The 22,585-nt window shown below is 41.0% G+C and overlaps 1 protein-coding gene across 10 annotated transcripts in view; it reads left to right on the plus strand.

Annotated features, from left to right (window-relative positions):
- TENM2 (teneurin transmembrane protein 2) overlaps positions 1-22,585 on the plus strand; it is a 1,082,027-nt gene that overhangs the window by 893,497 nt on the left and 165,945 nt on the right. For all 10 annotated transcript variants that reach the window (XM_073355925.1, XM_073355927.1, XM_073355928.1 and 7 more), the window contains one exon: positions 10,980-11,102. In XM_073355925.1, the coding sequence (XP_073212026.1) occupies positions 10,980-11,102 (123 nt within the window). The remainder of the gene's footprint in view (positions 1-10,979; positions 11,103-22,585) is intronic.

A 22,585-nucleotide genomic window follows, 5' to 3' on the forward strand; every position in this document is an offset into this window, starting at 1 on the left:
TCCATTTTGGCAGTTACCGTAATGGAAAAGTAAACAAACCTCTAACATTGAAAACCTGCCAAGAACCTGGCTGGTACAGGATTGAAAACTGAACATGTCCTGGTAATCCCACGGGAGATGGTAGATTGACGCTCAAATAATGGAGAAAGAAAACATATTTATTCAAACATATATAAATAATCATGGAGACATTGCTCCTTTAAAAAAAGTAGGTATAAAAAATCAACAGCACGAGAACAGTTAAATAGCATTAACTGACTTGTCTTAGTTTTCTAAGTCTGTTTTTCATTTAGGGCTCTGCACCTTTGTTCTTGCTTAGATGTCACATCTTTGGATCAATAGGACATCCACCAATCTAAAACATTAATAATACCAGGCTTACAAGGATTAGAGTGGGTTGAATTCTGCATAGATACTATATATAATCTTTACTTTCTCCCTTGTATATCATAGAACATTATTTGGGCTGTAATATATAGTTTGATGTGTATCATACAAATTAACAAGCTAAAATACATGTTCACTATCAAAAATGAATGAAAATCTTTTGGGAAAGCAGAACTGTTTATTATCACTGTGGTTCTTTTATCTTTGTGATCACAGGAGAGCTTTTAAATCCACAATAGTAATTCATGCCTGGATCAAAACTTTCTAATATCATATGTGTAACATATTACAGCCACATGACTATTTTAAAATATATTTTTAAAGCTTTTATGATTTCTTTTAAAGGAAAAAATGGTATGACAGAACACTGTGCTTGGAAAAGGTACTTAGCAAGCATAATGTTTCTGCTGCTGTGTTCATCTGCATGTGGATCCTTCTATTCTATGGACAATGGACTAGCTTGCCATAACATGTAGTCCAAATCTATTTTTGGAGACTGTATACAAAGGAATAAAGGTGGAGGAGAAATATTTCATTTGTATAAAAATCAGAAGTGAACCCAAGCTGCAAAATTTGGATCTGGCCTTTGAATCGCCAAAGCTTGGAGCAGTTAGAGTCTAGGATTTGTAGAATGGATGCTACATTTGAAATTTGAATCTGGCACAAGTGTGGGGAGATAGGTATTCAGATACAGGGTTTAAATTCAGGAAATCTCTAATAAAATATTGACATTATGCACACTTTAGTTACATTCAGTTTTAAAGCAAAATATTATACAAAATGTAGTGTAAGGAAAATCTGATTCCGAGAGGGGGTAATTTAGTGGTCTAAAAATAAGGTTTGAAATTCCTATACTTCCTAGAACCACAATTTCAAGTTCTGGTAAGATCAATTCAGTCCTTCCTCCTTTTGATGTGAAATGAAAATTAGTTGAGTTCCATGCACTCGGTTGTGTGAGATTTTTTTTTAAATGAGACCTTAAAATTGAGGTTCCGTCTGTTCTGGTTGAACACAAAAGATCTCATGGTATGCCTTCTAAGAGTAAGGTTTTCTAGTGTTTTTGTCCAGTGTCCCCTTACCCTACTCTTGTTCCACCCCAGAAGCAGTTGCATTTCAACCTTCCAGCATGAAAGGTGCTATGTATGATAAATACAAATATTATTATTTATAGTCACCCAGTTCCAGCATTCAGAGGAACACAAAAGACTGCAATCTTGAATCTTAAGATTGTATAAAATGAACTCGCTCTTTTGGCAGTCTCAAAAACTGATTAATCTTGTGCCAATTTTCTGCACTCTATACAATCTAGGGCCTGTCATGAGAATGGATGAATGGTGTGCCGCATTCTGTTCCTCTTGTACGGTTTTTGTCACAAGACTTCAGATCCTGAATGCAGCATGCAATGCTGTTATCCTTCTTGTGACAAAAATTGCATTTGGAAAGTGGCACAAAATCAAAACATTTCTGTGAGGAGGATTGAAAGGGGAGCAAACAAAAGAGTATAAAATGGAAATTCAGTCTCATTGCAGTCAGAATAGCAGGCAGAGAACTAATAATGATACAGATTGTGACTATTGTTCCAAGCTATCTTTTACTCTGCTTTCTTGTGGGGCTCCCGGGAATTTGAAGCCAGGTCTTCAGATCATTTTTTTTCTCCATAATGTAATTCCAAGTGTGTGTAAGCTTTTCAAGTATTTTTGAAGTAGAAAGACTGAAGTTGGACATAGAGGGGTAAATTTTCAAAGCATTGCATGGGAGATAGGCGCACAAATCCCATTACTGCTAATGGGATTTGTGGGCGTATCTTTCAAGCACTACTTTGAAAATTCATTCCATTCAGTTTGTTGCAGTTCAGGAGGAGAGAAATCACTGAGTTGGTTTGAAAAAAGTGTTTTGTTTTTATATTTTGTGTTTTCCACTCTTACATATAAGCACATCAAAAATCAAATACCTTATTGCCTTGCTTCCATCTTTTTTTTCCTGCAGTAATAAATGTATCCAAAAGAAAATAATTAATAATTCTCAGCAGAAGCATCCTTTTCCCCCCCGCTGCTGATCATAATATTTCACTCTTTCACAGCACTCTTTTATTAACTGTATAATAGCAGCATACTAGGCACACTGCAGAGGGGTTAAAAAATAAGAGCCCTGTCCCAAACAGTTAAGAATCCAAATGTGAATTAACATGTAAAGAGCCAGATAGCACCAGGGAAATACTGCCCTACGTGGTGAGGAACCAACCTTCCCTAGCATCATGTCTCAGAAAAGCAGAAAAACACAATCTGTCCTGTATCTCTCTGGCATGCGGAAGGAGCGTGCCGGGTATTTCCTCCCTAAGGGAGGGGAGCACTATGCTCTTCTCTCTGAAAACAATAAGCTACACCATAGAGAAGATGGCAGAAGTAGGGACAAAGCTCTGGCCCCACCTTTCTCATGCCCCTGACTTGTGCCCCAGGGAATGAAGATGTGACAATTACAATTGGTAATTGTATTTGTGAGCCAGCCCCTGTATTGGGAGGACAGTGGGTGACTTCTGGCACCCTTGTGTCCCCATTGCGCCATTCATATGGCCCAGAGGTAATTTAGCCCTAAATAGGTGTGGGTTTCCATATTTCATGAAACATTTCTCACAACATTCTTGTGTAGTAAATAAATATGGTCTCCCTCTTTCTCACTCGTGCGCTCTCTCTCTCTCTCTGGAAAGATTATAGATAAAAAACTGTAACTTGTAAGATGTTTAGCTACAGTACCATGGTGATAGTACAGAATAAAAACATAGGTAAGTAGTATTCTGAACCTCATTCCGCTAATAGGGATGTTGAGACATCCCCTGATTTTACTCCCTGTAGCATTGCGGTAACATCTCTGTATTCAGTGGAGTTCTCCAGTTTAACACAACATTCAAATAGGAACTGAATATGGCTCTAGGCGGTTAAATGACTTGGCCAATGACGCATGATGCATGATACAATACAAAAAATACAAAAAGGTTGCATGTGCTGATAATGCTTCAAATAACACCAAATGTATGTTTAATTTAAATGTATTAAAGCAGTTAGTACATGTTAAATAACTTACCAGTCTTATGAGAAGCATATTATTGAGGTTTAACAACTGTGGGGGAAAAAAATCATCTATTAGTTGTGAAAACAAGTATAGTTAATAAGCAGTTATCTTATTTACATATTACAATGGTCATATTAAATCTAGATCAAATGATAGATTTAGGAAATCATACTTTAAACTGCCCTGTAAGGAACAATCCTGCACTGGCACATGAAGGACTAGGTGACATAATAGGTCTGTTCCAGTCTCTGACTTCTCTGATGCTGTGAAAGTGCAATTCAGATGTTTCACATGAGCAAGTTTGGTAGAGTTCTTAATCACCTAACCCTGCAGCCTGATTGCATAGCTTCCCTAAACAATTGGCATTTCTCAAGTAAAAGAATATGCCTAATAAAACAATTTGATTGCTGTGTCTAAAATGTATCTCTTAAGAAAGTATAAACTGTGTTAGTTGTGTTAATGAAGTCTGCTAGCAGATTGTTTTTTTAAAAAATACTTATTCACCTCTCCCACAACCAGAATTGACCCTACTCTTCTATTAAACACATAGAGTAAGTGTTTATATGTGAGTGAGAACAAATTTCAGCACTGGATTGAGGAACTTGCAATAAGTGGGGTCTGGTATACTGCATTCCCAGCCTGTAAAAATGTCCTAATGCTAAGACACAAAGGCATCCAAGAACCTAACTGCCTCTGGAAAATGATCTGTGGTATTAGGACCTATGGATTTGCTGGGAAGGGTCTGTTCAAGCATTTGTCAAGGCAACAGGACTGGTGAATGAGCAGGGGAGTGTTTTGGTGCCTCAGAGCACATCTAGGGGTTAAGACTCAAGAGAAGGCAGCCAGACTGGTGAATGGAGCTGAAGAGTGTGTTTTTGCTGCAAGGCACTGGGGCAGGTGAAAGCTGCAAGGAGAGCAGACATTATAAACAAAAGTGGCCTGAGTTTGGGGGCCAGGCTAGATTCCCTGGGTGCCCCCACAAAACCATAATGACAGACCTGACAGCTTTATCTTATTCATGTCAGGCATCACACCTAGCAGAATAGTTTTTCCCTCTGTTTGTGTGACACAAATAAGTGCAAAAAGGGACACAAACACACATGCAGTGCTCCTGAACCTGTTCCTTATTATTACTGTTATTGAGCTGTAAATAGTGCTCATTAGTCTGTGATATCTTGAAAAGACCCTGATGAAACCTAATTCTCTGTTAACAAACTATTTTATTGTGATACTCTATGAAGAATAACAGGGAATCTTACCCCAAGAATCTGAAAGAAGAGCAGAGAGATATTTTATCTGGCATTGTAGTGCAGGGGATATGCAGTATCCTCCCATTACAAAAAAAAAAAAAAGAAAAAGAAAAGCACACCTATTGCTTATCCTAGAAATGTTTGCCATGTGCTAGGTAAATATATAGAGAGAGATATATTTTAATGACAGAGTACTAATTTCTCCATTTGGTTATACTGGAGCAATCCCTTTGTTTTAAGTGGGTTACACTGATGTAAATGAGGGAGAAGAACTTGGATCATAGATTCCAAACTTCCTTAGGCTGAGTCTCATTTACATTGCCAAAGGGGTATAAAGAGACCTTAGTGTAACTAAGAATCATGGCCTCTCCATTCAACGTCTGACTTGGAGACAGTTGCCTCCTCCGTCATTTAACAAGAGAAGTCAAATATTCTGCTCTTCCTCCAGTTACATATTGACACTGCTGATCCTTAAAAAATCCTCTGCTCCTCATTGCCCTATCTGTAAACACAGCTGAGGGCTGACTGCCATGTGTACACAAACCAAAGACAATGTCACTCTCCATATAACTTCTAATACTTATTGATTGGCTTTTGTCGGGTTTATTCCGTTGCCACCCATTGTGTGTGAGAAAATGTTTAGTCATGCCCCACAAGGCTGTAGTGCCCTGTACACAAAGGACACAGAATCTGCTTCAAGAGCTGCCACTGCCTTACTGAACCTAACGCCTCTCTGGACTTTTGCGCAGAGTCTGTTAGCTGTGCATCACTGTTACCAGTCTTGTTCCTGCTTTCTTTTTTGTCAGCTTTTTCATGAGCATTCATATGGCCATTTATTTTATTTTAAATTTTGGGGGGTGGAATTTATCCATCCATTCAGGTGTTTAGAAGGCAAACATCATTGTAGTATTTGAGCACCTTAATGCTCATCTCTCTTTAAATGAACGGAAGCCCTGGCTAGACTCAAGCATAATGGTGTCAGGCACTTGTGCAGATTTTCTCCATACAGTTCCTTCATTGCCTCTCTCTCTTGACCTTATGAACCCTTGCTATTCCCGTCTTGGGCCTCTCTTGAGGAGAGAGTGACAATCGTGATAAATTGTACATCCATTTTGTAATGCGGGCAAGTAATCCCTTGGGACTAGGCCTACCACACTCATTTCATTTGTGACTTGTGTCAGACTTGAACCTGTTTCTCCAGAGAGAAAATGCTAAAACACTAACCCACTGTGTCTTCTAGCCCTCCAGCAACTGGCCACTAATGAGCAATGTGAGTTCAACAAAGACCAGTTTTTGACATACATAGGTTTATGTTGCTGTGGTTAAACAAGAATATCTGCAGTTAAGAATCATGTTTCTAAGCTTAGTAATTATTGTCATTTAATAGGAATTGAACTTATATTTAAATTCAGTTTTTTACAAAATCATTGTGCCTGGATTCGGTTATCATGTTTTTTGTAGCTATCAGGATGTTTATTTGTTAGGACAAAAATACAAAACTTCCTTCGGTTCATATGAGTGCTTCCATGAGTTGAGACAATATGCAGATCAGGTAAAAGTTCAAAATAGAGAAATTTCCCTTAGCGTATGTACTCCAGAATTATATGCCACTATATGGCTTATTAGAAGTCTCTTCCTTCCCTAGAGCAGTGGCATTCAGGGAAGTCCTTGGCAGTATGGTTTTTGTAACAGGAAAATTCAATAGGCCTTATTTTGAACTCATGCTGGTGTCAGGAGTAATTTCACTAAAGTCAATGTTAAATTGGTACAAGGTCAGAAGTGAAGCTCACAGTATTTCTGGTCTCCTACATGAGAATAACCCACAGTAGACAATGGGTCTATGGTATTTATTCTGTAATTCTTTTGTTGATATAAATTTGATGGACCAGCTTCTGCTCTCAGTCACACTGGAGTGAATCTGGAATAATGTCATAGAACTAACTAGCATTAGCTAGATTTAAACTGACGCAGCTCAGAGCAGAATTTGACCTGGAGTTTCTAAAAAGTTACCCCACCTTGGGATGCAGTTATGCTTGACCACTGTTGGCAAATGTAATGATCTGATAAATTTGCCTATGTAAAACTTAAGAATTCTGGTTGATTTTATGAAATTGCTGTATTATTGAATTCCTCAGTGTATGATGAACCAGCCATTTATAGACAGGGCTGATGTCTCCCAGCTAGGGAGCTGTGAGCTAGAGAGCTGTGACAGCAGCAACAAAGAGTCCTTACCCTGAATAGTCTTCCATTAGGCACCCTAGAACAATGGCGTGAGTGCAGTCTAAAGGCAACTAGTTCTAACCAGGTTGTCTGCAGGCGGTGTGGTTGGAGCAGTGGAAAATACCCAGCAGAAAAGAAGAAACAAGGTATTAGAACAGGTTTTTAAAAACACAGCCTCTGTAAGATTCAGGAGAACACAATGGTACATGCACTCTGAGCTGAGGAACCTTCTGACTGCCAGACTTGAACAAGCTAAAGGCAGCTTGGTGCATGAACATGGAGAGTCCATGCCTGGAAGAGAAGGCTTAGCCGAGTAGTAAGGTCCAGGATAGAGCATCTAGGACCCTGAAAAGACACTGACCAAATCCCAGAGGATGCACAAGAGGAGTGAGGAAACTGAGGCAGGGATTTGCATGAAGGTTTTGTTTTTCCATAGAACTGTATATCTCTTGTGGTATCTAAAAGTAAAGTGTGGTTGGTTTAGAAATTCCTCTGCAAAGGCTGTCTCACTTGCTTCAACTGTCATGTGTCCCTGAAGGGCTAAACTGTAACTGAGAGTGGAGCTCTGGGGAGAGTATGCTTAAGTGACTGGGCTGTGTTGGGAGATCAGCACTGGTCCTAGGTGATCATGGGGTCCCACTCCCTGGAAGTAGTACTAGACAGAGAGTCTGTGCCTGAGAAGTGTGCCCAAGAGTCCAGAGCTAGAGGCTGTGGTTGGAGCCTCCCCATGTCCAAAGGGGTCCACCTAAGATTGCCAACTTTCTAATCACACAAAACCGAACACCCGAGGCCCCGCCCCTCGCTCACTACATTCCCCCTCCCTCAGTGGCTCGCTGTCCTCCACCCTCACTCACTTTCACTGGGCTGGGGCAGAGGCTTGGGTTGCGGGAGGGGATGAGGGCTCTGGCTGGGGGTGCGGTCTCTGGGGTGGGGCTGGGAATTTGAGGGGTTTGAGGTGCAGGAGGGGGCTCCAGGTTTGGGGGGGCTCAGGGCTGGGGCAGGGAGTTGGGGCACGGGCTTACCTCATGTGGCTCCCGGTCAACGGCGTATGGAGGCTAACACAGACTGCCTGCCTGTCCTGACACCGTGTTACGCGCACCCCGGAAGCGGCCAACAGCAAGTCCAGTGCTAGTAGGTGTGGGGGGTAGGAGGCGCCGCATGCTGCTCTTACTTGCAGGCACCGCCCCTGCCACCAACTCCCATTGGCCAGTCCCCCCAGGCCGAGGAGCCGGACCTGCTGGCTGCTTCCGGGGCGCAGCGTGGTCGGTGGTGTTGACCGGAGCTACCAGAGTCCAGTAATTCCAGTCTTGGAAACTGGACACCTGGTCACCCTAGGTCCAACACAGCTGACTGGTGAGCATCCACAAAGGGTAGCTCCACCTGGACTGTAGCAAAAAGTAACAGCATGTCAGTGGTGAGGAAGATTAAGCCCCAGCATCAGTTTTCTCAGATGTAGTTTTTAAAGAACCAAAGTAGACCACAGGAGAAGTATAGGCACTCATTGGGCCAAATTTCACTGCTGGTGTAAGTGTGCACAACTTCTGAATATATCCCACTTTTTCTAATTACGAATGTATTCCTTTGCTGCAGGCATTCTTGTCTGATTAACAGTACAAAAGGTTAATCATATAAATTTACCATCTCAGGGTCTTTTGAAGCTTGAGAGAATAGATGGCTTCTTTCTGTCACTACTCAGCTGCTTCTCACAGCTGCAATATACAATACCAAAGTGTAGTTTTTCTCCCAGACCCATAATACAACCAAATTCCCATACAGTATTCTTAGCAGAAGATGAATATGTCTCCTGTTTACAAACGGGCTTACTTTTCTTAGTGGAAGTTCATCATGGATGTAAGTGCTAGATAGATGGGACATGCAGAAGATTGTCATCTTCTCCCTGTTGTCTCTATAGAGGCCTATGGTAGACATGCAAATCCCAGCCCTGTTAGGAGTGATTTATAATTGCTCCTTCCTAATATGCATCTATGATTAAAGCACAGAGCAGCAGAGTTTATTAATGAAATCCTGGCATACTTGGAAGCAGATGGATCAGGGTTTGTCTTAACACCACGTTAATAAGATCTTTTTTAATTCCTTTTTTGAATTTACCTGGTAGTTATAAATTAGCAAATATACTACTCTTGGAAAGACTAACCACTAGTTGTGTTTTCCTTATCTCTTTCTCGTAAAAAAATAATGCTTCTTACTTGAAGCAATAGACTTTCATCTCTTAAAGTAAATGACCTATATTTAAGGTAACAATTGTAAGAGAAAATTAGATACAATTTTGAACAGAAACAGCTTTCTGAGTGTTACTTCAGCATAGATACTATGAGTCTGATAGTCCCTTATCTAGGTTATTCCCACTACAGGCTCTTAAATTCATTGAAGTCTCACTCATTCTTTGTGTAGATTGATCCATCCAGACCAGTAAAAGTGTGTTGAGCCCTGAAACCTGCACATCACTACCAGAGGCAAGGACCATCCGTACAAAAGTCCTGTACTTCCTCATTACTGCCAGGCCTTCTCCAGGTCCTCTGAAAGCAGCAGTGTAGCTTTCATGCTCACAGCTCAGAAGGGGGGAGACCACATAAATTAATGATCACTTGGTCATTATTAGCTGGCGCCAGTCTGGCCCATGTGCTTAGTGGAAAGATGGTGCCATGGAGAGCAGCTGCTCCCCTGCCTCTGGCCTGCTTCCCTGAACACTGTGGAGACCAAACCCTGCAGAGCACTTTCAGAGGGGTTTCCAAGAGGTTGAGAAGCAATGGAAAGCATGCTGCAGAGCCTGCAGCTCCATTCCATAGCCACTCAGTTGGGACCATTGGGTTCTTTTATCCTTCTGTATGGGGGCATGTGTTGTTCAAAGCTTTTATTTTTAATCTTAACTTGGAGCCGTCATGCCTATATTGATACTCTACATTCAGAGATAACTGCATGAATCATTTTCTATGCATTACTAATTACCTTTCCTGTGATCATTTTTTTTTTCTTACTGATCCCTATGTCAAATCTGTGAGCATATTGTCATGCTGGCTCTCAAGTGCTGGAGATGTGTTTTATTGGACACTGTCTATCTGTTTGTGACCATTTTAATTCTACGGTGGATGCTTGTAATTTGGTGCATTGTCACTGAGACCTGATGTGGCAGAACTGAGCTATTAAAGGGACCATAACTAAAGTGTGGTGTGTGGTCCACAAAATAATGGTGAGCCCCTCCTGCTGCTGTGCCATAGCTAGCGGAAAGCGTTCTCCTTGATGCTGTGTACGTTCTTTTGAGTGGCATCAGTGATGATCGTGGACAGACAAATAAAATTCGCTTTGTTGGCATTTCAAACACAGCAGGAAACAAAATGAGCCACAGGGCTCTTATATGATGAAAGTATGGAAATTTATGCAAGTAACTTACATTTATGCAAGGGGAAGATGTGTATATAAATGTCTATTGCAGCACCTGAAGGATGCACCCCAAGTCCTTGCCAAACAGACAAGACAAAAAAGTATTTTCAAGTGTGTAATCTGATAACACAGTCAAGAGCAAAATCAAAATAAAAGCTGCTGATGTCAGTTTAAATATATGAAAATAAACACTAAATAATCCAGTGAGGAAATTCTGTTTGGGATCAATTGTGCTTTAGTGTATTTTAGATCTAATATAAGTTTATACTTCAGGAAGTATCACACTTCGTATTAAAAAATGTCATCTCTTTTTAACTTACTCTTTTAAGAAATTTGTATAATTTGGGGAATATTGAGAAACAAAGAGCTTGCTCCCAGTGTCTAAAATTGCTTGTCTGTATGTTTTTGTTTGTCCAGAGATGGATGATACGTTTTCCCATCGTGTTTTGTTATTTACTGTCCATGGTAAATGAACAAATATAAACCAAGTCAATGTGAGCCTGCTGCTTTTTTTAATACGTTAATTTGACCCTGGAACAAGCTGTTTTTACAACATCTTCTTGAAGTGGTTTAATTGAAAATGGCTGCTGCCCCTCCCATTGACTTTTTAATTTATGTACTGTATAGTTATTTTTCATTACTTTGTCTCTCCTGCAGCAATGCATCTGCTCGGACTAAACTGGCAATTACAGCCAGCAGACGGACACACCTTTAACAATGGGATAAGAACTGGATTGCCAGGGACTGATGATGTAGCAACAATGCCATCTGGAGGCAAAGGTGAGGTTACAGCTGCATCTTTTGCAGTCTATGGTCTTGGAAATTCAAGCCAGACTTTTCTCATGGTGCTGTTTGTAATAAATGTACTTCAGGAAGAGGTATGCAAAAATATTTATTTATGACCTCTACATTCTGCTGCAGTAATCCTATACTGACCTGGCTCTTTGCCTGGGTATAACTATCCAAATGCCTTCTCTACCTGTAGTAATTCACAAAAATCTTTAGACCCTGGACTCCAAGATACTAAATAAAGAGAATACTACCAAACATCCCAGGAAAAAGAAAAGGCTAGACACAGCATCAAAAAAAGAAATACACTATACTGTCTGAAAGGAAAGTGGAGAGAGCTTTGGCCCCTGCTGGGACCACATTTTACAATCTTGTCCTGATTTAGGCAAAGCTCTTATTGAAGTTACTGGGAATGCTGCCTGAGTAAGGACAGCAGAATTTGACTCCCTAGTGAATAAGCTTCCCGTTAATATTAGTAAAGGGCAGTAGAGGAGATTATTGAAGGAGTCATGCTCCATATTATTCCAGGGAGAAAATAGAGACAATGGATGATAACTGGGGGTGGAGTAGCAGGCAATAAGGAAGAATGCAGCATGAGAACAGCACATTATATAGTTAAGAGAGTAACAAATTCAAGAGAGCATATTTCATGTACTGGCTTGTAACAACCTTTGTTCAGAAACGAAAAACATACGTCTTTTTCTGTATGACTGAGTGCAAAACTTCCTTTTGCTCTATTTTTATACCCCTCTTTTTATTGATTATTATAGTGATGTTATTAGTAATAATCAACACTGATCATTGTTTCAAAGCATTTCACAGTTCGCTCTCAGATTGCCCTGTGAAGCAAGAAGGTCAAATGAGCAAACTGAGACACTGAGAGGAGGAATGACTTGTGCAAAGCTACAATATTAGTCAGTGGAAGTATTTTGGATACAGAACAGAACTGTGTGGCTCCTCTGACCTGTAGTTATGGTGTTGGAATGTACACTATCACTGATCACTCCTGAGGTGAATGATATTGCAATGGGGGTGCCCACTGCTCACATAGAGTAATAGAGTAGAGTAGGAAGTATAGAAAAGCTGGATCTGAGGTTAATGCCTGGGACTGGGAAGCAGGAGAGCTGAATCCAATTCTCAACTGTGCCATATTCCTGTGGTGAATCCTTAGGCATGCCTTTGTGCCTCAGTTTCCCCATATGTTAAACAGAGGTATTAATATTTACCTCACAAGGGTGTTGTGAAGGTGGACTTATTAATGGTGGCAAAACACTTTTAGTTCTTCAGATGAAGATGTATGGGCTTTCAGAGTTGCTGAGCACCTTCAGCTCCTGCAGAGTTAATCTGAAGTTATAGTGCTAAGCACTTCTAAAAATTAAACCCTAAGTACAATGCAGAATTGTCATATTATATCACTGTTACATTTTGTCCAGTGTGTACATGAGTGAGAGTCCCTATGTTACTAAATAGAAACATGAAGATCTTGTTGCTTTTACACGTTTTACTAAAGTGACTTGTTAATGTGAAATGTTAATAAAACCTTTGAAAAACAACACATTTAGGTAAGTATCCTTCTACCATTAAATATAATGAATGGCAGAATGTCTGAAATGTAATGAATGACAGAAAAGCAGACCCTGATAGCAGAGAGGGTGTGAGAGGTTTTCTCCCCGCTCCCTTCATTTATATAATTTAAAGTTAATATTGCTAGTCCAGCACTTTTTAGGAAAGCATCTGGCAGCTTTTCACATAACAGCCATTTCAGGTCTGCCCTTCCTGGCTGTGCAGAGTGACCTTTTATAATTGACATGGCTCAGGATGAAGCCAGTCTTTTTAAAATATTGGTCTTCCAAAGAAACCTTTAACCCTTCGTATGAAAACAGCCACTTACATGCAAGCTGTGTCATCACAGCGGGCAGGCCATTTAAAGGCAGTGCCACTTGTGGCAGCTGGAGGGGGGGAGAAGTTGCAGGGAGGGGAGGAACAAGCAGATATTTCTGACTGATCTGTCTATCTCTTATCCCTGGGCTAAATTCTGCTCTGAGTTTCAGCAGTGTAAATCCAGAGTAACATAAATGATTTCACTAGTGTACACTGGCATAACTGAGAGCAGGAACTAGCTTTTTGATAATAAAATCATAATTCTTTATATTTATACACTGTAGCTCAGTGGAGGCTGGTGATGTCTGAACATGCTATAGCTAAATGAAAACAGGGCATGCTTACTGTTGCCTTAGAGTCCCAACGCTCATTTAAAAACTGGGGGATTTGAGGAGGAGGGCAAAGGGAAACTTTATTCCTTCATGCAGGTAGCAATGCAGGTTCTCTCCATAATACTGAAGTGAGCACTGGGTGATCTGACTATCTAACTCCATATTGCCAGGTAGAAATGTAGTGTGTGGGTTACAGGTCTTGTCCTCAAGCCATATCCTGCAATCAGCAGCAAGTACAAGCCATGGATGCACATGCTTAAAGAATCAGTAAACTGCACCCACTCCACAGTGAATGCTCTTTGCCAGGAATCCTGCTGTGAATGACAAGCATCTGTTTGCAGAAGCTGAGGATCTGCCCTGTAGTGTTTTTGTATACAAAAACAGTCTACAAATATTTCAAGGGAGTGAAAAAACTGATGATGGACAGATATAATTTAGCAGAGTAAAAAGAACTGGAATAATGGGGTGAAACTAATATAGGGGAAATATTGGCTGAATATCAGGAAAAGCTTCCTGACACTGAGGTCTATTAACCCTGTAGAACTGTCTCATAAGGAAATTGGTGGAAGCTTGGGACAATTAAAACTTAGACCGGGCAAACAATAATCACTGTACATTAGGGAATAAGCCTGCCATGGCAGAGCAATAGATTAAATGACCAATTAGAGCCTTTCCATTTCTGGATTCTCTGAGTCTATGCCACATTGTGTCTTCAGTTTTAAAAATACTTTGGATGCTAGACACACATCTCCATAAAATGGGGACCTGCCATGTCCTTCATAACTGACAGAATATACTGTGTGAAAATCAACCTTAATCATCCCTCTCTAAAAAGGTAATGTTTTATATAAACAAAATTCCTTGGTCTGAGATTTAGAAAACCTTTCATTCTTTTATGACCTCGTAATACATCTTCCCTAGTGTTACCACAATATTTTCTGTTTTATGTTACTAAAATTTACGGATAAATGACACACTGCCTTGACTTATCATTCTAAATATAATTATTATTGATTGCATTATGTCATAATATTCCATTGTACTCGGCACCGTACAAACACATAATAAGAGACAATCTCTGCCCCAGAGATCTTACAGTCTAATAGTCATGGTAGACAAAGATTTGATCCCTCATAGGCTCATTCAAACAGACAATCAACATATAAGGGCAATAAATTAAGTAACCACCTCCATTTTCCCTAAATTATACTGTATTTAATCATTTACTTTGATAATGTTTTAGTCAAGATACACCATGTTTTGCTGTGCAGGTTAATGTTATTAGGCGGCTACTGGGTAAATATACTGTAGGAGCAAATTAAAATGCAAGCAAGCAAAAATGCTGTAATTTGAATGCCATACAGGATTGCGTACCTAGTCTTCATAAATGCTCACATGCTGTGTTCCATCTTTGGAGGTGGATTGGGAAGGCAATGTAACCTGTATGATTTGATGTCTTAGTGGAAACAACGCTTTTGATTAAAATAAGAGACAACAGAATGTATAGGAGGTATTTTGTTTTATGTCATTTTGTTAGTGGCTGCAGCAGTAGTTTGTATAATTAAAGTCTATCTTGGTTACCTGTGTTATACCAACCGGAATGAAAGATGCATGTGGTGCTGCAAAAATTACTCACAGCATAATGTGTATTTTTTCTTGATTAAACATGCTGAACTCATAAATCTTAATTACATCTGCAGTGAAATGGTTTGCTAATAGTTCTGAAAAGGATGAGTCTTAACATACTATATCCACCAGAGCTTAGAGTTGTGTTTAGATTTTTAAATGAAGCAGGGGGTTAGTGGGATGCCTATACTACCTAAACTCTTAAGGCCAAATTGTGCTTTGCCACAGTCAAACCCTTCAGAGCAGCCCTGGGCAGAGATTCTCCTTCCAGAGTTCCTTTCCAAACTAGTCCATGATCTCAGTTCCCTTCCCCCACGATGATATAGGCATGGGTGGTTAACCCACAAACTCCATGGCTCAGTCAGTCCTGGGGGCCCTGTCCCTGCTCTTGGCACCTTGAGAGTGTGGCTCTAGACTCTTGCCATCCCCAGGAATCTGACCAAGCCATGTCCCACCCTCCGTGCAGCTCCCCAGACTCATGGAGGTCCAAGGATATACGGTGCCTGCTGCAGAGGTGGCTGTCTCACTCATCTACCTAAGCAGAGGCAGATCCACACGCAAGGGTTCCCTCCATGTGTGGAATTAGGAGATGTGACCCAGTTCCTCTTGCAGTACAGCTGCCTATAGGTTGCAAAACTACAGGTAATACAGAGCCTGGAAACGTTGCCTCCTCTTCACAAAACAAGACTCGTTATTACAGGAGCTTCCTTCCTGTCACTGGAGTTCGGGTTGTGTCATATCAGCCTCTCCAGGCTAAACCCATATTTCCTAAAGTAAATTTATTTTATTTCGTTTGAAAAATATAGACTTTCCAGATGGATTTTGAGACAGTGTTTCATTTAATATTAGGAAGCTCTTTGGGGTATGGTTTGTATGGAAGATGCTACCCTGATAAAGTTGCACTGCACTAATATTTCCATTGAAAAGGCTTGTACAGAAATATATCTTTCTAAATAAAATTAAAACTATCTTTTTCTCCTTTCAAAAGAGCCAGAGGGCCCAGCCATTTGATGGACAAAAGGCCAGCTATGTTTTAGGATGAAGATGGTACTCAAACCAGTGTCACTCTTACATTCATGCCTTTCAGTAAAACCCTCAGTGCAATGTATCTTTAACTCAGGCAGTGTCATTCTCACAAACTGTACCCCCAGAACGTTGCAGTGCTAAATAAAGCAAACACACAAATTTAAATAACAACAAACAGGAATGGAATAGGGAAACTAAATGATAAGGGTAGGAAGGAAATATGTGTTTGCAGCTGAAATTTGGTAAGAGATGGAGAGATACAAGAAGACTGTTCCAAACTCAAGAAGTTGCAAAGGAGAAGGCTCTCTCGCCAACAATAGTGGTAAGAACATAAGAGCAGCCATACTGGGTCAGACCAAAGGTCCATCTAGCCCAATATCCTGTCTTCCAACAGTGGCCAATGCCAGGTGTCCCAGGTCATCATCAAGTAATGCATTCCCTGTCACCCATTTCCAGCTTCTGGCAAACTGGGATAGCCATTGGTGGGCCTATCCTCCATGAACTTCTCTAGTTCTTTTTTGAACCCTGTTATAGTCTTGGCCTTCATAACATCCTCTGGCAAAGAGTTCCACAGGCTGACTGTGCGTTGTGTCAAAAATGGTATTTAATGACTGGTATTTAATGCAGATCCATAGCCACCAGGTTAACAAGGCAGATCATTATGGATCCTCTGGAACTGTTGGGCTGCCAAATTAGTGATACATGTTTCCCAATTAGTACAAAACCAAGAATTTACAGGGTCTCCATTAATGAAGTCAACAATTACTACCCTACAGCCTCAGAGTTATTTCCTATTTAAGCATAGGACATTATATATAGCTGACATTAATTGACATTAACCTGATTTCATTCTGAGAGATACAAAGGATTGAATTGACAAGTGGTGTGAACTACCAACTTGAAGTGGTTCCCCCAGTTCAAGGGTGAGGGCGCATTGATGGAATGATGTGGAGAAGCTTGCTCTGCCACTGCCGTGTCGTTGTGTTCTTTGGATAAACAGAGGCTTTCGGAACTGTCAAATTGGCATCTCCAATAAGCACTAGAGCAGACTTTAAAAAATGCACGTAGCAAAATAGTAATTTAACTGGGTAAATAATACACCTTTAAAAATGAATAAGTGTTATTTGGTGGCTAACAAGCTTATATATACAGGTACTTAAATACATGTTTGACTGAGAGATTGGAATAGTTCCTGTGGATTAGAAGAAGGAATATGCATTTAAAACTCTCTTTTATAAAGGTTTATGAAAAAGGAAAATCACAGTAAAAATGTTTAAATAACCATGAGAGATTATGAGATAAACAAGCAAGCTTCGAGACAGCCACTCAGAGCATTGTTAATTCACACCAGGATTTATTTGTTCACAGTGGCAAGAGTTCGTCAGGTTGGCCTTTCCTCTCAGTTTATGTAACATCCAGAACTTCACTTAAATGCAGTTGATGGTCTTTGAAAATGATCTGCAGTGGTCCATCGAGATAGAGAAGAGTCTAAAAATAGAGAGAAGGGGAGAGTGAGTCAGAGGGAGGGATGCACTCTCACTACATTAGGAGGTGAAGAAGACCAAAAGGAACTGCACTATGAAAAAGTTATAAAGTTTACTTAGAAATTCTCTAGAGGCTGTGGAAGAGGCAGAGCTTTTAAGTGGGGCCATTAGTGCAAAATGTGTTACTGTGAATATAGAAGTTGTGGGGGGGGGCAGAGTACAGCATTTTTAGTCCTAAAAATAAGGAAAACCTGATGAAGCCTCAGCCAGCCAGCCACTAAGAGGCTCAATGGTTAGATTGCCATTGCCCCTTCAGAGTTCCCTGTTGTATCATGTTGGGACCAGATTTATTTTTAATGATGTTCATGAGTCAGCAGTGTGCCCTTGTTGCCAAGAAGGCCAATGGCATTTTGGGATGTATAAGTAGGGGCATAGCGAGCAGATTGAGGGACGTGATCGTTCCCCTCTATTCGACATTGGTGAGGCCTCATCTGGAGTACTGTGTCCAGTTTTGGGCCCCACACTTCAAGAAGGATGTGGATAAATTGGAGAGAGTCCAGCGAAGGGCAACAAAAATGATTAGGGGACTGGAACACATGAGTTATGAGGAGAGGCTGAGGGAGCTGGGATTGTTTAGCCTGCAGAAGAGAAGAATGAGGGGGGATTTGATAGCTGCTTTCAACTACCTGAAAGGGGGTTCCAAAGAGGATGGCTCTAGACTGTTCTCAATGGTAGCAGATGACAGAACGAGGAGTAATGGTCTCAAGTTGCAGTGGGGGAGGTTTAGATTGGATATTAGGAAAAACTTTTTCACTAAGAGGGTGGTGAAACACTGGAATGCGTTACCTAGGGAGGTGGTAGAATCTCCTTCCTTAGAGGTTTTTAAGGTCAGGCTTGACAAAGCCCTGGCTGGGATGATTTAACTGGGAATTGGTCCTGCTTTGAGCAGGGGGTTGGACTAGATGACCTTCTGGGGTCCCTTCCAACCCTGATATTCTATGATTCTATGATTCTATGTTTCTAATCTGGGGAGAAAGAGACAGAGGGGCAAAGCACTAGGAGCTCAGTTCCACTCTCAGGTATAATAATTATAACATTACTGGCTTATATTTCTCTAATGCCTCCATTTGGGGATCTTAAAGCACTTTTCAAAAACTAGTGAAGTAAGCCTCCCAGCATCCCTGTGAGGTAGGCCAGTATTTCTGTCCACATTTTGCAGATAGGCTTCAAGAATTTAAACAACTTGACTGGGATCACACAGGAAGGCTGTGGGCAAAGCCAGAAATAGAACCCAGCTCTCTTCACTCCTAGTGCTGTGACTTACCCACACTAATTAATTTGGCACTGAAAGTAAAAAAGCCATATTGCAGATGCTTCACCTTTATGAAATTAATATCTATTTGCATCAGTCGTAATGAAAGGAATGTGCTGCTTTTCTACAAATAACCCACATTTGCATAGATATGTAGGTGCAGGTATCATTTACTTGCACCTGTTGTAGTTATTTTAGGGGAAACATGAATCAATAACATATAATCTCCAGAGATTTAAAAGCTTTGATTACTTAAACCTTTGTGGGAAAGCTTGTTAAATTTGCAAATGCAAGGCTTATCTACACTTACAGCGTTGCAGTGAAGACGCTAATCCACTGTGTCAATGGGAGAAGCCATCTCATCAATATAGCGCTGTCTACACTGGGAGTTAGGTCGGTATAACTGTGTCGCTTAGGGGTATGGATTTTCTACACTCCCGAGAGACGTAGTTATACTGACATAAGTTTGTAGAGGCCAGGGCTTAGAGGCAACAAAACTACAACATGCCATGTGTAACAGTATTGATTAGATCTTTAAAACTGGACATGGGGATACATTTTGCATGCTGGGAAAAGCATTACACAGGGATCTGAATTTAGGCCACTCAGGGTATGTATACGCTGCAGCTGTGAGCAAGATGGCATGCTAAAAATAGCAGCTTGAGCTCTGACCTAAGGGGTAAGGTGGGCTTGTATTAGGATAGCTAGCCTGTGCTAGCAATGTCTACAGTGTTATTTTTAGCACACTCACTTGAGCTGAGCTAGCATGCGTCTGTCCACCTGGACTGGTAGGCATCTTCCCAGCCGCAGTGAAGATAAGTGGGGAGCACAACTAAAAGAGTATATTGAGTTCCCCTTCCTCCTGACCAGTGCTTAGAAGGAGCTGATGAGCTACAGCGGCAGCTCTGTCTACAACTGGACATTGGGTCACCTCATGTGGTAAGGAAAAATGAAGAGTGACAATGGGGTCGTACTAGGAAACCTTCCCTTCAACTTCTCCCAACAACACCTAGTGAAAGGCCACTGTGGTCTGAGAAATGTCAATGTTAGCACCTCAGAACACACAGGTCCACAGGTAAATTGTATTTTTGCCTAATCAGCAGAATCTGCACTAACTTTTTAAGCAGATAAACCACTGGAAGTCTAATTAGGAAAAAGAAGAAAATTTTGTTTTTATGAAATTTTGAGGGAAAGAACTTTATTTTTTATGAATGACATTAATAAAGTAGACAAGGTGGGTGAAGTAATATATTTTATAGGGCCAAGCTTTTTTGATAGAAGAGACAAACTTTCAAGCTCCATGGAGCTCTTCTTCAGGTCTGGAGCTTGAAGACTTGACTCTTTCACCGACAGAAGTTGGTCCAAGAGAAGTTATTACCTCACCCACCTTATCTCTGTCATATCCTTGTACCAACACAGCTACAACAAGACTGCAAACCATTAATAAAGTAGTTTGCCAGTAGGGGACATATCTAGAGCATTAAGGCCAAAGCTCCTATGCTCTTTCCCCTTGATGGCCGAAAATTTTGCCTCAGTTCACCTAACCTGCTGTGTTTGGCTGCTAGTCAAGTGGGCTGGTACAGCATACTGGTAAGAAGTGGCCACTGGTACCGGCCTGTACACAGCCCACACGCTGCCCCTTTCCCGCCCCCCGCAAGGCCGCCGACGGTGGTTTGGCGGGGGGAAGGGGGGGCAAAAGGGGCAGCTGCCCAGGGCCTGGCAATTTAAAAGGGCCCAGGGCTCCTGGCCACCGCGGCCAGAGCCCCAGGAGGCACGGGCTGGGCAGTGTGGAATGGCTGGCTGGGGGAGGCTGCCCCCAGCCCCTCCCCTTCCGCCCAAAGCCCTGCCCCTTCCGGAAGCCCGGAGTTGGGCCCCGTACCAGTAAGTAATTTATCTGACTTTCACCCCGGTGCTAGTGAACTTTGAAAATGAAACACCCACACCTGGAAACACAAAGCACAGTTTCCTGAAGAAAAATTGAAAAGGTCAGGGCTAAATTCAACCAAAAGTCTTAAAACTGGAGCCTCAGTGGGAGGTATGTCCTTTATTAGTGGTAGTAATTAAATGTACTTGTAAAGTTACAATTTAAGGGAATGTAGACTCAGCAGATTGGGAAGCAAGGGTTATTAGCAGAAGTCATTGATAGCTCAAAACCATAATTATTTTCTATCATTTATGGTGCAGTGTATAAGTTGCTTTAATAGACTATGCAGCAGTAATCTGCAGGAGAGACTGGTCTTCTTGCAGTTCAAATGAACTATGAGCTAATAGCACTGGTTACAAAATGAATGGGAATGAGATATAATGGCTTAGGCAATATACAGAATTCAGTTTTATTTTCTGTAGATAAAAATATGTGATGCAGAGTAATCTCTAAAGCAGATTTATGCAAAAAGCATTCTAACTTGTATTAAGTTTTAAAACTATTCTAATAAGGCTTCATTTTTTATAGCTTGTTTTGTGGTATAATTTTATTGTTTCCTATTTTTGAGTTTTACATGAAATATAGTAACATTTTCAGAACTGATTATCAGATAATGCCTTTTGTGGATCAGTGTCATTTTTTATCATCCTTCTTGTTTAACTGGTTCAAATATTAGATACCTGTTATGGAAATGTACAATATCTCTAAATTTACATGAGTATTCTTCCATAGAGGTATAGCATCTGACTGTACTGGAAAATTGATTAGTAAAATATTGCCTTTAAAAACCCGCAGTTATAATCTTAGGGCATGTAATGAACTACCTGAAACTATCATTTCCTAAGTATTGACTTCACAGGGGAAGTTACAATTGCCTAATAAATAGTCTATCTGATGCAAGTGGGGGCACCAATGATGGGAAAAAGTGTCAAAATTCTGAAGTGGATTTCAGCACACTGGAATCTCTGATCGTCAGAGGCTGGTCTGGGTTCCAGACCCAGCATCCATAGTACAATGTATAGCTTTCAAACAAGCTACATTGTAAATTACAGAAAGAAAAGGAGTACTTGTGGCACCTTAGAGACTAACCAATTTATTTGAGCATGAGCTTTCGTGAGCTACAGCTCACTTCATCGGATGCATACTGTGGAAACTGCAGAAGACATTATATACACAGAGACCATGAAACAATACCTCCTCCCACCCCACTCTCCTGCTGGTAATAGCTTATCTAAAGTGATCATCAAGTTGGGCCATTTTCAGCACAAATCCAGGTTCTCTCACCCTCCGCCCCCCCCCCCCACACACAAACTCACTCTCCTGCTGGTAATAGCCCATCCAAAGTGACCACTCTCTTTAAAATGTGTATGATAATCAAGGTGGGCCATTTCCAGCACAAATCCAGGTTTTCTCAACCCCCCACCCCCCCTCCAAAAACCACACACACAAACTCACTCTCCTGCTGGTAATAGCTCATCCAAAGCGACCACTCTCCCTACAATGTGCATGATGATCAAGGTGGGCCATTTCCAGCACAAATACAGGTTTTCTCACACCCCCCCCCACCCCCATACACACACAAACTCACTCTCCTGCTGGTAATAGCTCATCCAAACTGACCACTCTCCTTACAATGTTTCATGGTCTCTGTTTATATAATGTCTTCTGCAGTTTCCACGGTATGCATCCGATGAAGTGAGCTGTAGCTCACGAAAGCTCATGCTCAAATAAATTGGTTAGTCTCTAAGGTGCCACAAGTACTCCTTTTCTTTTTGCAAAGACAGACTAACATGGCTGTTACTCTGAAACCTGTCACTGTAAATTACAGGACTCTTTTAGGGCCTGATCCAAAGCATATTGAAGTCAGTAAAAATGTCCAGTGGCTTTGG

This window comes from Lepidochelys kempii, chromosome 8 (assembly GCF_965140265.1).
Source record: "Lepidochelys kempii isolate rLepKem1 chromosome 8, rLepKem1.hap2, whole genome shotgun sequence".
NCBI lineage: Eukaryota > Metazoa > Chordata > Testudines > Cheloniidae > Lepidochelys > Lepidochelys kempii.